Source organism: Manihot esculenta, chromosome 2, assembly GCF_001659605.2.
Source record: "Manihot esculenta cultivar AM560-2 chromosome 2, M.esculenta_v8, whole genome shotgun sequence".
NCBI classification, from domain to species: Eukaryota; Viridiplantae; Streptophyta; class Magnoliopsida; order Malpighiales; family Euphorbiaceae; genus Manihot; species Manihot esculenta.
The window spans coordinates 32,343,428-32,360,185 of NC_035162.2; the positions used below are offsets into that span (position 1 = coordinate 32,343,428).

Genomic DNA, 16,758 nt, shown 5'->3' on the forward strand with positions numbered 1-16,758 from the left:
TTAAGCCGATCTGGATCCTAGCGCCGGTAGCGGTCCGATTTCCGGGTCGTTACACTCAAAACTTCTCTTCTTCTCAAACTCTTAGAACGTGATAGAGCATATTTTAGACCATTTTATCATGATATTATTGATGTTTATTTACATCTTTTTTGCCTAATTTTGTGGTTTTGATCTTATTTTGCAGATATTAGGTATAAAGAGACAATCTGGTGAAAATGCTCTTAAAATTGTCAAAAAGTACCAAATATGGAAAGTATCAAATAAGGAAAGTTTTCAAATAAAGAAAGTTTTCAGAAAAGAAAAGTTTTCAAATAAGGAAAGTGCAGAAGCAAAAGCAAATAAGGAAAGCGCAGTTAGAAGATTATTTGAAATTCCAATTACAGATCTTTCTTTCCTTGTTTAAAGATGTGCAGACACTTCAGCAGTCAGATCTTCTTATTTAGGCAGCAAGATTTCAAGAAGACACACTTGCCTCTCTTGCATTCAGTATTCAAGATTTGAAATTCAAACGAAGGCTTCACCTAAAAAGGAAAGATTGGATAGCATATCTTTCCCTCTGCACAACCCCATTCGCGCGCCACCTTCCTTTTGAAGAGCCATCCGTGTGCCTCCTTCCTTCTGAAGACCTTGCAACGCAATTCTTTCCTTTTCAGACACAACTTGGACAGCAAGCACCTCTTGGGCAGCAAGTAAGGACCTAGGGCAACACTTTCAACTATAAAAAGACACATAAGAGCCTCCCCATACTTTTTCTACTCTCCCTTGGACACACCTACGGGATTGCAAGTGGCACCATCTCTTCTTCTTCCTTTCTTTATTTTCTTATTTTGTTTCAGCCATGAGTAGCTGAAACCTTTTTTTCTAGTTGAAGATTGGTTGAAATTAAAGTTGTTTTATGGATTGTGAGATCTAAATATAAACTGTTTATCTTTGGTTTGTTCAATATTCATACAATTTGATGCTTGAATCTATTATTGCTTTATTGTTTTGATCAAATTGGCCTCTTGATTCTTGATTGCAAGGTAATATATTGTTAGTTTGGATAATTTTAAGTCCGTAATTGCTTGAATTGTTCAAACATAAGAACACTTGGTGTAACAACTAATAAATTGCATGATCTAGAACATCTCATGCGTTTGAGTAGCTAGGATTGGATCTCTCTATCTCTTAATGCAATTAACAATTGTTTTGATGCCTAAGGTCCAAGGACGTTCCTTGGCAATTTGTTAATTAGTAATTAATTAGAGGACGTTCCCTAATTGGTTTAATCATAAGGAGAGACATGGTGGTGAGAAGCATTTTCCATCTCCATAACTAATCTATTGAATTAATCAAAAGAACATGAGTTTCAATGATCAATCCCAACAACTGAAGTGGATCCAACTCTTCAACTAGAGCTTTCTCATATTTGATTTTCCTTTTATTTTATTATTCACTTATTTAATTGCTTTCAGTAGTTGTTAAATTGAATCAATCTCAAAACCTCCCCCCAGTTTACTTTTAGTTTAGTTGGTTTCAGATTTATCTCGTTTCAATTTATTTTGCTTTCAGTTTCGCTTTCAGTCAATTCTCTTGGTCTTGTTAAGAAAAATAGATAAATTTTCAATTCTCTGTGGATTCGATCCTTTACCACTATCTGCAGTAGTAATATTGTTGATAACCGAAAATATTATTTTTGACCGGTGTCGATAACTGTGAGTCAGAACGGTTTAAAGAATTTTTTATCATCATATTGTGTGGATATTGTTAGAGACCGAACACTTAAACGGTTTGTGATTTACAACAACTTAACCAATACGAATAGTCTCATGTCTTTATTGCAAAAAAAATAAAAAGTATTTATTTTTTCACTTTTTTCATTTGAACGTAATTTATATTGATAAAAAATTTGATCATCCTGTTTGCTCCGCTGCACTCAATCAGAAAACTCAACATTCCTTATATAGAATTTAAGGATAATTTTATTATAAAAGTAAATTGAATTAAATATAAAATTTATTTTAATTCGATGTGAATCGATTGGTTAATTATTAAATTTTTGAACTATCTGAATTGAATAAGATTTTTCAAACCGATTCGATTACTTTTAATAGAAAATATTTGATAATGTTACCGACAAGGATCACCAATATCGTTTCCTATCAATTTAACCAGAAGGCTACGAAATTGGCTAATTTTTTTTCACATCTTTACAAATATGTATATGAAGTGACGACATTGATATAAATAATTTTTAACAAAAAAAATTTTAAAGTGCAATGTAGAAATTTAATAGCATATAATAATTTATTTTATTAATTAAAATAAGTTATTACATGTTTTTTATTTTATTATCTTTTATAAAGTAAAAATACACAAGCTTTTAGTTATAAAATTTCAATATATTATTATTTATTTTTATATATCATTATGAAATTTAAATTTTGCAAGTATTTTTTATTATATAAAATTGAATACTATATTTTGGATAATTTGAACTTATTGTTATAATTGTAAACTGTCTTTAAGTTTTATTGGTTTATATAAAATTAAATAATAAATTTTATGACTTTTTGTAATTTTATAATTTTAAAATTAGTATTAAATAATTTTATTATAATGATTTGTATTCCTCATAATATAAAATTATAGATTTCCAAAAATTTTCATATAATTTGTATTATATAATTAGCTTCAACTGTAACTCGAATTTAAGACTTTAAAATTAAAATTATGAAAATACTGCCAATATCAATGAATTAAAATTTATTGGTAAAATTTAATAAATTTAAAAATAAATTATCATTTATAAAAAAAGCCATTGTTATTATAAATTATAACTAGAGTTTAAATTCGAAACCTTTACGGTAGAAAGCCCATTAATATTATTATAAGTTATAATACTATTACAAGAACACTGGAATTTCTAAAATGAAAAGTTTAGCCCAAAAACAAGAGAAAGAAAGATTTAATATATTACAGGTGTAACTTTAGGTACGAAAACAGGAAAATCATTAATTTCATCAATCCAAGGGTTCTTCTCATTGGCTGGATTGATAGACCTTATAGCATGCCACACAACGCTGTTGCACTTGAACCCTGCACCAAAACCTAATTGCAACACCTTATCACCCTTCTTGATCCTTCCCTTAGCCTCTGTGTAAGCCAATTCATACCACAATGAACTACTTGAAGTGTTTGCAAACCTAAAGAGAGTCATTCTTGAAGGCTCCATGTGCCATTCACTGAGACCAAGGCTTTTTTCTACCTCATCTAAAACAGCTCTTCCTCCAGGATGTATGCAGAAGTGTTCAATTGCCAACTTGAAATCTGGAATATATGATTTTATCTTCATTTTGAAAATCCTTTTCATTATTAAATTTGCAAGAAATATCAGCTGCTCAGACAATGGAAGAACTAATGGTCCAAGTGCGGTGATGTTTGCCTTAAGGGTATCTCCAGCAACCCTTATGAGTTCTTTTGACAATGAGACTCCCAATATGTTGTTCTCATCTTCTTGTTGCATTATACTATTGTAGGACTTATCATCAGCACCGTTGTGAGTTCGTATACTATACATGAGCTGATATTTAGAATGTCGACGATCAGATGTTAGGTTGGATAGAAGAATTGCAGCTCCTCCAACGCGAAATAGGGAGTTTGTGACAAGCATTGAGCGTTCATTGCCGGCATACCAACTACTAGTGACATTTTCTGTGGTAACCACTAGGGCATAAGAGTCTCCATGGACCTACACAATGAATAATAGAGGTTATCTATTATTTAAAAAGTAAGATAGGATAATAAAATTTGAGTGTCTTAGACACTATCCTTAATGATTTATTTTGCAATCTCATATGATAAAACATGTTCTTTTAGAATTTTAATTTTCAGGATCAAAATAACAAGAATTTATTTTTAATTTTTCGTCCAACATAAAGCATAGAAAATGAAAAGAATAAAGTAGAAAATAGGTGTATTTTCTCTAAAAAAAATACATGCTATTTATATAGTGAAAAAATTAGCTGTTATAAGCAGTTGTAAAAATCTGGAGATCGTCTAATTAAATCTATACAATATCATAAGAATGAGATATAATATTAGATTTTAATATCACACCTGCAATAGCAAAAGAAATCTCACAAATAAAAATATTCAATGACCTTAAAATCTTATAAGATGAGATAATAATATTTGAGATCTAAAAATATTTGAAAGGTGAAAAATAAATATTTATTGGTAAGTAAAAATTTTTAAAATGTAAACTCATTTTTACAATAATGGCCTACATATTTCAAAAGGTTTTTCATTGCTTAATTTAAGATTTAATTGTATATGCTTCGAAACTGGTATTTTCTGGACTATAAATTAGACATAAACTAATAAGATTTAGCATATAGAGTAATTGGAGAAACTTTTACTTATATGAACCAAAAACTCCTTTTGGTAGGCTAATATGCCATTAATTTCTTAACACTTCACAGATCTCGTTGTCTACAATGTTTTGTGCTAATAGGTCATGTGCACGCTTATACGTGCTTTAGAGGTTATGTCACAATCTTATAAAAGCGGCCCCCACTCTATACTTATATAGGTGATATCATCAAGTGCATACTACAATTTATACACTACCTACAAGGGATATGAATATCATTAGGAGTTTTAAATTCATCCTCTTATTTAATGCAGTCTAACACTTCTCACACTATAAAAATGGACAATGATAAATAGTACTAGTAGATATATCAAGTGACTTATTATAGCTATATGAACCTTTGTCATGGGATCTCTAATCACAAAGAATGGATTCTTATCACTATTATTTTGGTCAAGTCTCATTCACTTTGATATTTCATTTATTAACTTTTTTTTTGAATGTTTAGTAAGAAAATTAACTAAATTCACTTTGAACTTCACACAATTAATAGAAGTAATTTCATTTCTCAGCAGCTACTTAACCATATTATGTATGTATTAGACGAATATATCTATTTCTATTATTGAAAATTTTATTTGTTTGCAATAGCTATTACTGTTTGAAAATCACAATACATAGACACATATTGTGTTGGTTTTTTTTCCAATATAATATTTATTAAGAAATTTCTCAGTTACTCAGCCTCATTGCTAGTTAATTCCATAGCAATAAACTCTAACTTCATAGTGATTTTGGCAATGATAATTTATTTAGTTAATTTTCAAATAACTGCACCACCACTTTGAGTGAACATATCACCACTAGTGGATTTCAAATTCAAATTTTATTTCATTTGAATCCAAAATTCAATTATCATTACTGTATTCTTCTAATACAGTGGGAATTCTATTTATAGAATACTATGACTCTTGGTACCTCTCAAATAGTTCAAGTTTGACTAATACAGCCTCATGATTATGACTGAGATTATATATGCTCAATTTATCTAACATAAGGAAGCTATGTCAAGCTTAGAAAAAAAAATCATAAATGCAACGTGGTTCGAATAATATGTGTATATTCATATTGAGTAATAAGATTACCTAGCATCATAAGGGCTACACACGAATTTGATATTGAAATATTCAAACTTCTTTAAACGTTTCTCAACATAATACTTATGTGATATAATTACGCCATCATTCCTACTTATGATTTTAATATCTCAAATCACATTTGCTTCATTTACATATTATATATGAAATTTATAAATAGAGAAACATTTTATTTCATATGCTACATTATAATTTGTGTTAAATATAAGTACATCATTCATATATAAACAAATAATCACACATTCATTATGTATAAACTTTATAAGCATATACACTAACCAAAGCTTAGTCAAATATCGCATGCCACTGTTTAGGTGATTATTTCAAACCATATCAAGATTCAAGAATTTTGTAAACTTTATTTTATTTATTAGAAACAAGACAACCTTAGATTGTACTATATAAAATTTTTCTTTCAAATCTCCAAAAACTAAAAATCCATTTAGTGAATAAACTTTTACATAAGAAAAATAAAATAATTAAATTTCAACCTTTTATTTTTTAGGATCAAAAAGCATACTTTTTGCAAAATACAGACATACTTTTAAATATTTTGGATCAATCTTATAATTTTTTTTCCATAATGCATAGGGGGTTTATCAATTTATTATTTTGTTTTCTCCTATTGTAGTATTCTAAATACTACTATGAGAAATTATGGGGATGGGATGGAGCTAAATTTTTATTTTTATTTTTGATTTCTCAGTTTGCAGTTGTGTTTGAACCTAATTTATCATAACATTTTTGCCACCTCTATTTTATTGCGTATTTGCAGATAAAAAAATTTTTAATTTATTTTTTCACAGCTCAATGGGTTTATTGATTCCAGGACTTACAAAAAAAAATGATATTCATGGTATTGTTAAATTGCCTAAAAAATAAATATATAATTTTACTTAATGCCCAAGGGTCATTCTGTTCTTTTGTAATAAAATTTAATAAATTATTTATTCCATTAATTAATTCAAATTCATCCAAACATCAAATAACAATTACAAATACTAAAAATAAAAAGGCTGTCATAATTTAAAAGCAAAAAAACATGTTCAAACATGTGAGCAAAGCTTAAAAAACTAGGATAAGGTTGAATCAAGCATATTTAAAAACTAGGATGAGGTTGAATCAAGCAAATTTTTTCATTAATTATTTTTACTCTCTAATTCTTATCAAGTAAAAGAAAAACTGTTATTATGGTTATAATATTTAATTTTTTAAACACACAACACATATATTTCTTAAATTTTCAAATTAATTCTATTGATTTAATATTTGATTAATACCTATCATCTCTGGTTGACTAAAAGGAAAAACAAAATAGCATTTAAAGAAAAACAATAGTAATAAAAAACTCACCTTGATAAATTCATTGTCCAAACATCAGTTTTTTATAACAACAAATTTCTAATAATCTAGATCTTTTACTTGAGGGTAGGCCTTTAATTATTTTTCAAAGAGTTTTGGCATCACTTTTATTTCTTTTGCCTCAATTTTTCTATTTTTAGCTATTGTGCTTCTCTCTCACCATTGAAAGATAAAATAAATCCTTAAAATTGTTGAAAAAGTATGATAGAATGATAAAATCTTAGTCACGTTAGACACGATCTTTAAGGATTTATTTTGCAATTTCTTAGAATAAAACATATTTTTCTAGATTAAAACATGTTTCTCTGGAATCTTAATTTCTAAAATCAAAATAATAAGAATTTATTTTTAATTTTTTACCTAGTAGAGAGTATCGAAAAAGAAAAGAATAAAGTAAAAAAAATATGTATTTTCTTTAAAAAGTGCATGTTATTTATAATGGATAAAATAATTATTATAAGCTGGTGTAAAAATTTAGACAAAATCTAATTAAATCTATACAATATCAAAATAATTAATTATAATATTATATTTTAATATCAAACCGACAAAAAAAAAAAACTCACAAATAAAGATTTTTAACAGTTAAAATATCTTATAAAATGAGATAATTATATTTAAAATTTAAAAATATTTAAAAAATAAAAATTTATTAATAAAGCAAAATATTTTAAAATATAAACTCATTTTTACAATACCAACACTATTTAACATATTAATTAGTATTATAATTAATTTATCCGTCAAGTTTTACTTTTGTAATTTATGAGATCAGGAGTTCGGTTATATGTATATATAATAAAAGAGATCAAGCTCAAGAGTCCAATCCTCCATAAATAGTAAATTAAGCAGTTGTACATTTTTCTAAAGGTAAAAGATAACTTTTAGAACTTGATTTTTTTTTTCTTTATAGGTCGAGAAAGGGAACAAAATAAATAAATATAACTTTCAGATTCTAAAGAATTCAAGCACATAAAATAAGCTAATTTGTAATTTCACCATAAATGTTTTACACAAAATCAGTTGTATCATTGATATTTTCAAATCCTTACCGGCACCCTAATATTTTTGGAGAATCTATAGCCGGATAATTAAAAAATAGAGTTTTATTTTGCAAAGTAATAAAAAAAAGCTATTGAATGGCCGATACAAAAGGAATTAAAGTGCAAATTATTGAGCATCTTGACGGAAAAAATATAATTATTTCACTCTTAAATTTTATAAAATATAACTATTTAATTCTTGAAAATTTAGACTGTACTTAAATTATTTCTGCACTAAAATATAACTATATATCTACACATAGCTAGGAGTTTAATGGTTTTTTTTTTTTATAAATTTCAAGTGTTAACTAGTTATATATATATATATATATATATATATTTTTTTTTTTTTGAAATAGGAATTGGAAGAGTAGAATCTTAGACCTCTCAAGTCTATTAGGATGCACTTTTCACTAGGTTAAACCTCGGAGTGCAACTAGTTATATTTTTATAAAGATTACAGGTTAAAAATTAACAATGAAAAGAATTGTTAATTGGAAAATTAATTAATCGGCAAAGCTAGAATTTGAATTTAAATAGACGTGCAATTAGTAAATATAATTTTTTATTATTTAAAAAATAATAAACCTGTAAAAGATCTTTGGCGAGCTGTATAGAAATAAGTCCAGCACTGCATCCCATACCAGCAAGATTAAAGCTCAAAATATTCGCTCTTAACTTGTAGCGATTGATAATCATGGCCGAGAGAGACGGCTGAGGATTGAACAGACTGCAATTCACTACGAGTATTCCTATATCTACAAGCTTCACCCCAGTTTTAGCCAGCAGCTCATCAATTGCTCCAAAAATCACCATTTCTGACTCCCTTCTTGCCTCGGCCATGGAAAAGTCTTGAGGGTTTTGCAATATTCCATTAGATCCGTATGCGTCTTGACCAATCCCAGATCTCTCTAGAATTTTCTTTGCAAACTCTAAACTTTCCTTTGTGAACACTCTCATACTTTCAGCTATCTTCAGGCAATGCTCTTTGGAGCACTTGTAAGATGGCTCTGGCTTGTAACAAGCAAAATCAACTAAGTAGACTTTTCTTGGCTTTCTCATAAAATATAGAATGATTATAGTCAGTAAAAAAGTTGAGCATATAACTAATGTTTCAGAATTGAGTTTGGGTTGGTTCCATAGATTACTGAGATTTTGAAGGGTGAGCATTGAACAATGAACCAAAGTCATGCCAAGAAATGGTGTGAGAAAGAGGAACATGGGATTGGAGAGCAAGCAGTTTTAGCTATGATAATTTATCAGATGATGTGCCTTATATATATATATTGGTGGCAAATATCTTTTTCTTTCTCTTTTTAACTTTTTTTTTTTATATATATCCAGTTAATACATTTAATTAATAGAAAATTAATATCCATAATTTAATAAAATCTATTATAATTTTAAATATAATAGACTATACTAGAAAAGTGAGGTTCTCTTTTCCTTTAATCATAGAACTCGAATTATGAATACTGGTACAGATTATTTTTAATTCTTAAAAGAAAACGTTTTGTCCTTTAATTATTAATTAGAAATAAAAATATAAAATTTAAATTATTATTACTAATATATATTCATAATAAATATTATAAAATTATCATTACAAATATAAATTTAGAAATTTAAATAAATTTCAGAATAAAATTTAAATAAAAAAATTAATATATATATATATATTATGCCACATTTTTTCTTAGACCAACCATGCAGTAATTTAATTTTAGTGCCTCATCTATGTCATGAAGTTATAATTCTCTTTCAGCAAATTCAAATATTGCAACATAAAGGTTTTTCCCCTTTTATATTAATTACTTAATTGATCGACAAAACATATTTTAAATAGTAAAAGTAACCTTAATAAAATGTAATTTATGTTTACTTTAAATAATGTTAATGAAAAGATCATAACATTTTTCACGTAATGGGCAAAAATATTACACGTGATTTTGACTTAAAAGGAGAAAAATTGAAAAAAGAAAATAAAAAGCTTTATTCTATCATTGTTTAAAAAATATATAAAAATAATGAAAAAAAATCCTATCATCACTAGATTCTTTTATGTATTTGTTATTTATAAAGCTAGTTTTTTATTTTATTAAATCATGTTAGTCATTTTTCAATTTTGATGAAATTGAAATTGTGTTGTATCCGAAAAAAAGAAAGTGAAGTGACTGACATCTATAACAGTCACTCTAACGCTCAAGTCAGTATATTAAAGAAAAAGGGTAAATGTAGTGAGATATTTTAAATCCAAGAATAATTATGTAAGAATGTGTATCTTGATATCTGTATTAATCAGTTTTTATACTATAAAAAGTTGTAGTTGATTACTAAATTTTCTAGAAATTCCACTAACATCAAACTTGTAAATAAGAAATCTCGCAATTATAAATACATTGAGAATATATTATATTGTATTTTCTAACGGTAATTTTTTATGAAACGTTGTCCAACTAAAAAGAGGGCGAGTTTCAGTAAGGACGAAAGACGAAGGATTACAATATTCGGATATTTCTTTCAATGAGTAGAACCGTATATCATCCTATTAGAGTTTTTATCACATGATTTTATTTTATAATGATAACTCATGATTTATTTTAAGTGATTATTGTATTATATCATTTTTTTAATATAAACATTTTTTTATATAATATATAAATTTATTTTATATAATATAATTAATTTTTAATAATCACTTGACTAAAAGAATAAAGCAAAACCTTAACTATCTAAACTATAAAACTAAAAAACAAAATATATTTTTAAAGTATTTATTAAATATTTATTTTTTGTATTAGTACATGTTATATAAAGTTATTGTATTTTTATTTTAATTGTACTAAAAAAATTTTATTATGCTAAAATTGTAAATGATAGATTTATAAATTAAATATTATAAATTTGTAGATAAATTATATGTTATATTTTAGAGCAATTGAAAAAGAAATTTCAAAAAATTTATAATAATTTAATATAAATGCTTTAAATTTTGGATAATAAATTTAAATCTTTTCGATTGTTTAAATCAATTGTAGCCAAGCGAATTAAATTAAACTTATATAACTTAATGATAAGTTACAATATAATCTCTAAAATTTCATTTAAATAATAAAATAATCTTTAAATACATAGTTTTATTATATCAATATTATTTTTTATTAATATTATTATTCACTCCTTATTTTCACTATGAAAATATTAATAAAAACTTCAAATATGAAAAAAAAAATAAAACTTCACAGTTTATAATATATAATATTTCATTTTATTTAAAATATTACTAATGAAAAGTAAAGTTTTTTAAAGATAAAAAATATTGAATATAAACATTGAGCGAAATATTTTAATATATATTATCAATATGAGATGTTTTATAGAATAAAAATTTATTTAATATAATATATTTAATATTGTATAAAATACATATGAAATATATTAATTTTAATATAAAATTTAAATTAAAAATTATATATTTTATTAATAATATAAAATTTAAATTAAAAATTATATATTTTATTAATAATATAAAATTTTAAGAACTATATTATAATTTATCATTAATTTATATAAATTCAATTTAATTTTCTTAACTATAATTGTGCCAAAATTGAAAAGATTTATTTTTAGCATTCAAAATTTAAAATATTGAATATAAATGTGAATTACGTTTTTTTAGTAGTCTGATATTTTAATTTTATTTTAAATATGACATACTATGATGTAAAAAATTAAATATAAATTTAAAATTTTATTATTGTTAATTTATAATCAATATTTATCCAAATAAATTTAAAAGAAAAAAACTATTTTTTTAGAAAAAAAATATATAATTTTACATTACATGTTAAAATCATTATTTTATGTTTTTTGGATTTACAATGTGAAAGTAATGTTTTGTGCGCATCTTTAAATTAATTTTAATAAAATCAATTTAAAAGAAAAAAATATTTTTTTTAGTTTTATTTTAAAAAAATATTTAATGTTATGTTACATATTAAAAATATTATTTTAATTTTTCAGTGAAAGTAACTTTTATTGTCCTTTTAGATATGAACTATATACTATAAACATAGGCAAAATAAAGACTATAAAAATATATTTAAAAATACACCGAGTTTTATTATATTTTTATAATATTATCAAATTTTCTGAGAAATTATGATTTGCTTAAATTTTAACTGAATTGATCAATTGTTTTTTAATGTAAAACATATTCTTAAGAAATTTCATACATTTTATTAATTTTATAACATTTTATTTTCTAGTGAAGTTTTTATAGAAATACTAAAAATAAAAAATTTAAAATATACATTTTATAATTAATTTAAAAATAAAAATTATAATTGTAAATAGCTTAATTTTTTAAGGACATCTTTTCATAGTGATGCTATACAAAAATCACTCAAAATGAAATATGAGTTGTCATTACAAAATAGACCACGTTGCAAGGATTCGATAAGCTAATGCCTAGTTCTACCCGAGAAAAGAAGATTCGGGCACTGTTACACTCGGTTCTTCACCAAGACTCGCCCTCTCCTGAAGAGATCGAGTCTCGGCATAAAATTACTATTTCGCAGGATCACCGATTGATTAGCTGGTGAAATTCATTATCAAATAGTCGGCCACATCATTGCTGGATTTTCAGAAAATACTACATTAACTCCATTTTCTTACAGTACAACAGCTAACTGTAATACCCGGCTAGAGTCCGGCATCGGAATTCTACTTTCCGATTGAGTTTCGGATGCCGGAAGTCTCTAGAAGGGTTCGATTTATGTTTTTCTAACATGTTTTGGTATGTTTCATAGTTTTAAAGCATAAGAAAATGAGTTTTGAGTGAAATGAACCAAGGCAGAAAAGTTAGGTTCGACCGCCGAAGTTGAGGTTCGGCCGCCGAACATGCATGGCTTTCGGTTTCACGTGTGGCCGCCGAAGGTGGTCTGGCCAGCCACCTATAAAAGGCCCTCAGTCGGTTGAAACGATAAGATCACCGTTTCTTTGACTTGCTGAGGTGAGACCCTGTCCTTTTTAGAGTTTTCTTCATGTTTTCATTAAATCATGCAAAGATTTGAGTAATTTTTATGTTTATTTGAAGGTTTTGAGTTAGAAACTTGAATTTTGAAGTTTGGAGAGTTTGAAGGAGAGTTGCTCCAAAACTCCACGTTAGGATTGTTCATCTTCTTGGATTCAAGAGGTAAGTGAAGATCCTGAGCTTGTTTTCATGATTTATGAAAGATTTTTTAGGTTTTGGGGGAGAGGTGCATGAATAGGGTTAAAGGAGAGTTTTTTTGATATTTTTGTGAGACAAGCTTGTTGCTGTATTATGTGATTGTGTTGTTGGGGTTTTTAGGTAGTTTTTGACCCCTTTGAGCATATACTTGGGTGTATGCAAGTTGAGGAATTGAGGTGTTTGGGTTTGAGAGAGTTTTGTGCTTGTGGTGAGAGGCAGAGCAAGTTCCTCGCATCGTCACTCTGGAAAACAACACATAGCATAGCATATCAGCATATATTGAACTCACATATTACAATAATGCACATGCAAATCATAGCAGTACACAGATAGGACTCAACACCCTATCCTAGTGGACATAATTTCCTATTGTGCTTGACCACCTCTAGCCTCTATGAGCCCGACACTCTCTCTATAGGTCCGATCATGTGAACCTAGGGCTCTGATACCAATCTGTAACGACCCCAAAATGGACCGCCACCGGCGCTAGGACTCAAGTCGGCTTAAGGCCGCCAGAACCCGTAGAAAGCCTGCTATACTCTCTGTGTACCTGTAAATCTCATACATGATCATACATTTCTTGTGAAAATAAAAATAAAACTCTTTTCTGAACCAAGGCTTAACCTGTTCATGCACTATCTTTGTACTCTGTACTCTGTACCCCTGACTAGAGCTTGCTCTAGATGGGTTAACTCATACCTGTTAAGTCTGGTTTTTCACATACTCTGTAACATATATACATATACAGATCATGCACAGAACAAAAGGTTTACAACACAAACATCACTAAGTCAAGCACAATTCTAACTGGTTACACAACTGCTACATCTCGTTAATATTACATGTCCACTAACTATTACACCGCTCTTCTTTTTTCCTGAACTCTGCTGGACTTTCCCTGTACACTGTACACTGAACCTGCAAAACTGGGGTTAAGGGAGTGGGATGAGCTCTATAGCCCAGTGAGTAGCACAGTAAAACATATCATTAAAACATGATCTCATAGAATGCATCATATCACAGACAATCCACATCAAGGGTAAACCTGTCACCAAATAGTCCCAGTATCTCATACCAGGGCGTAGGCAAAGGCACCTGGATTTCCTGTCTCATATATGTATATGTGTATATCACACCTGGACTTACCATTGCCAGGGCGTAGTCAAAGGCTCCTGGACTTTACTATACCTTCCAGGGTGTAGTCAACGGCTCCTGGACTTATCTCAGTGACTAATGGATCATTCAGCATTCACTCACGTCAACAAATAATTATGCAATGCAACATAGTCGTGGCTTCTAATGCAATCAACCTACTGCAGATTCATGATGCATGAAATATGATAAAAACATTCCATTTCGTCATTAAAAGAATTAAGTTTAGTTCCACTCACCTTTGGCTATCTGGACTGACTCTGCAGGATCTGAACACTCTGGAGCAGTACTCACTGCTGCTCTCTCTGGTTCCTCTGGTCTATGTAAGCACAGATAAACTCAAATGAGGGACCAAACTAACTCAAGAACAACTCTATTAAACTCTCCAAGAATCCCCTTACACTCACTCTAACATCCATGCAAAGCATGCAAAGGAAAGCTGGACAGGACACTTTCAGCGGCAGGTTCGGCGGCCGAAAGTCCTCTCCAGAGACGAAACTCATGCACCTTCGGCGGCCGAAACTCTACTTTCGGCAGTCGAACCCTTTCGGGGGCAAGTTTCGGGGGCAAGTTTCGGGGGCTGAAAGGCACTCCAGAGACAAAAGTCTTTATCCTTCGGCGGCATCTTCGGCGGCCAAACTCCCCTCCAGAGCCGAAAGTCCAAAAGCTCGGGGGCAAGCTTGGGCAGCCGAAGCCACCTCCTCATGGGTTTGACCGTAGTGGACATGTAATATTAACGAGATGTAACAGTTGTGTAACCAGTTAGAATTGTGCTTGACTTAGTGATGTTTGTGTTGTAAACCTTTTGTTCTGTACATGATCTGTATATGTATATATGTTACAGAGTATGTGAAAAACCAGGCTTAACAGGTATGAGTTAACCCATCTAGAGCAAGCTCTAGTCAGGAATACAGAGTACAGAGTACAGAGTACAGAGTACAGAGATAGTGCATGAACAGGTTAAGCCTTGGTTCAGAAAAGAGTTTTGTTTTATTTTCACAAGAAATGTATGATCAATGAGTTTTGAGTGAAATGAACCAAGGCAGAAAAGCCAGGTTCGGCCGCCGAAGTTGAGGTTCGGCCGCCGAACATGCATGGCTTTCGGTTTCACGTGTGGCCGTCGAAGGTGGTCTGGCCGCCGAAGGTGGTCTGGCCAGCCACTTATAAAAGGCCCTCAGTCGGTTGAAACGATAAGATCACCGTTTCTTTGACTTGCTGAGGTGAGACCCTGTCCTTTTTAGAGTTTTCTTCATGTTTTCATTAAATCATGCAAAGATTTGAGTAATTTTTATGTTTATTTGAAGGTTTTGAGTTAGAAACTTGAATTTTGAAGTTTGGAGAGTTTGAAGGAGAGTTGCTCCAAAACTCCACGTTAGGATGGTTCATCTTCTTGGTTTCAAGAGGTAAGTGAAGATCCTGAGCTTGTTTTCATGATTTATGAAAGATTTTTGAGGTTTTGGGGGAGAGGTGCATAAATAGGGTTAAAGGAGAGTTTTTTTGATATTTTTGTGAGACAAGCTTGTTGCTGTATTATGTGATTGTGTTGTTCGGGTTTTTAGGTAGTTTTTGACCACTTTGAGCATATACTTGGGTGTATGCAAGTTGAGGAATTGAGGTGTTTGGGTTTGAGAGAGTTTTGTGCTTGTGGTGAGAGGCAGAGCAAGTTTCTGCCTTGCGGATGAACTCAGGTTCGGCCGCAGAAGGTACATTCGGTCGCCGAACCCATGAGGAGGTGGCTTCGGCTGCCCAAGCTTGCCCCCGAGCTTTTGGACTTTCGGCTCTGGAGGGGAGTTTGGCCGCCGAAGGATAGAGACTTTCGTCTCTGGAGTGCCTTTCAGCCCCCGAAACTTGCCCCCGAAAGGGTTCGGCTGCCGAAAGTAGAGCTTCGGCCGCCGAAGGTGCATGAGTTTCATCTCTGGAGAGGACTTTCGGCCACCGAACCTGCCGCCGAAAGTGTCCTGTCCAGCTTTCCTTTGCATTCTTTGCATGGATGTTAGAGTGAGTGTAAGGGGATTCTTGGGGGTCGACTTTGTGTACCAGATGTTAGTAGTGTGAAGGAAGACATTATGAGGGAAGCTCATAATGCGAGGTATAGTGTTCACCCAGGAGCCACCAAAATGTATTAGGATCTGAAAAGGGTCTATTGGTGGCCAGCCATGAAGAAAGAAGTGGCGCAGTTTGTGACAGCCTGTGAGGTTTGCCAGAGGGTGAAACTAGAGCATCAGAAACTAGCTGGAATGCTTAATCCACTGCCGATTCCAGAGTGGAAATGGGAGAACATAGCTATGGATTTTGTAGTGGGCTTACCGGCAGCGTCCAACAGGATAGACTCTATATGGGTGATTGTGGACAGACTCACGAAATCTGCTCATTTTCTTCCAGTTCGGAGTAACTATTCTGTGGATAAGTTGGCACAGGTCTATCTAGATGAGATAGTGAGATTACATGGAGTTCCAG

General features: G+C 29.9%; 1 protein-coding gene across 1 annotated transcript; it reads right to left on the reverse strand.

Annotated features, from left to right (window-relative positions):
- Positions 1 to 2,835: 2,835 nt before the first annotated feature.
- Positions 2,836 to 9,176, reverse strand: LOC110607281 (3-ketoacyl-CoA synthase 11). The gene is made up of 2 exons (XM_021746367.2): positions 8,505 to 9,176; positions 2,836 to 3,730 (listed from the first exon to the last, which is right to left on the reverse strand). The coding sequence occupies exons 1-2, from the start codon at positions 9,135 to 9,137 to the stop codon at positions 2,948 to 2,950; spliced, it is 1,416 nt and encodes a 471-aa protein (XP_021602059.1). The 5' UTR covers positions 9,138 to 9,176; the 3' UTR covers positions 2,836 to 2,947.
- Between the last annotated feature and the right edge of the window lie 7,582 nt (positions 9,177 to 16,758).

Coding starts and splice junctions, on each gene's coding strand:
- LOC110607281 (XM_021746367.2), bottom strand. CDS start 9,137: ATGTTCCTCTTTCTCACACCATTTCTTGGCATGACTTTGGTTCATTGT. Junction 3,731..8,504: donor TCGCCAAAGATCTTTTACAG/GTTTATTATTTT, acceptor TTCATTGTGTAG/GTCCATGGAGACTCTTATGC.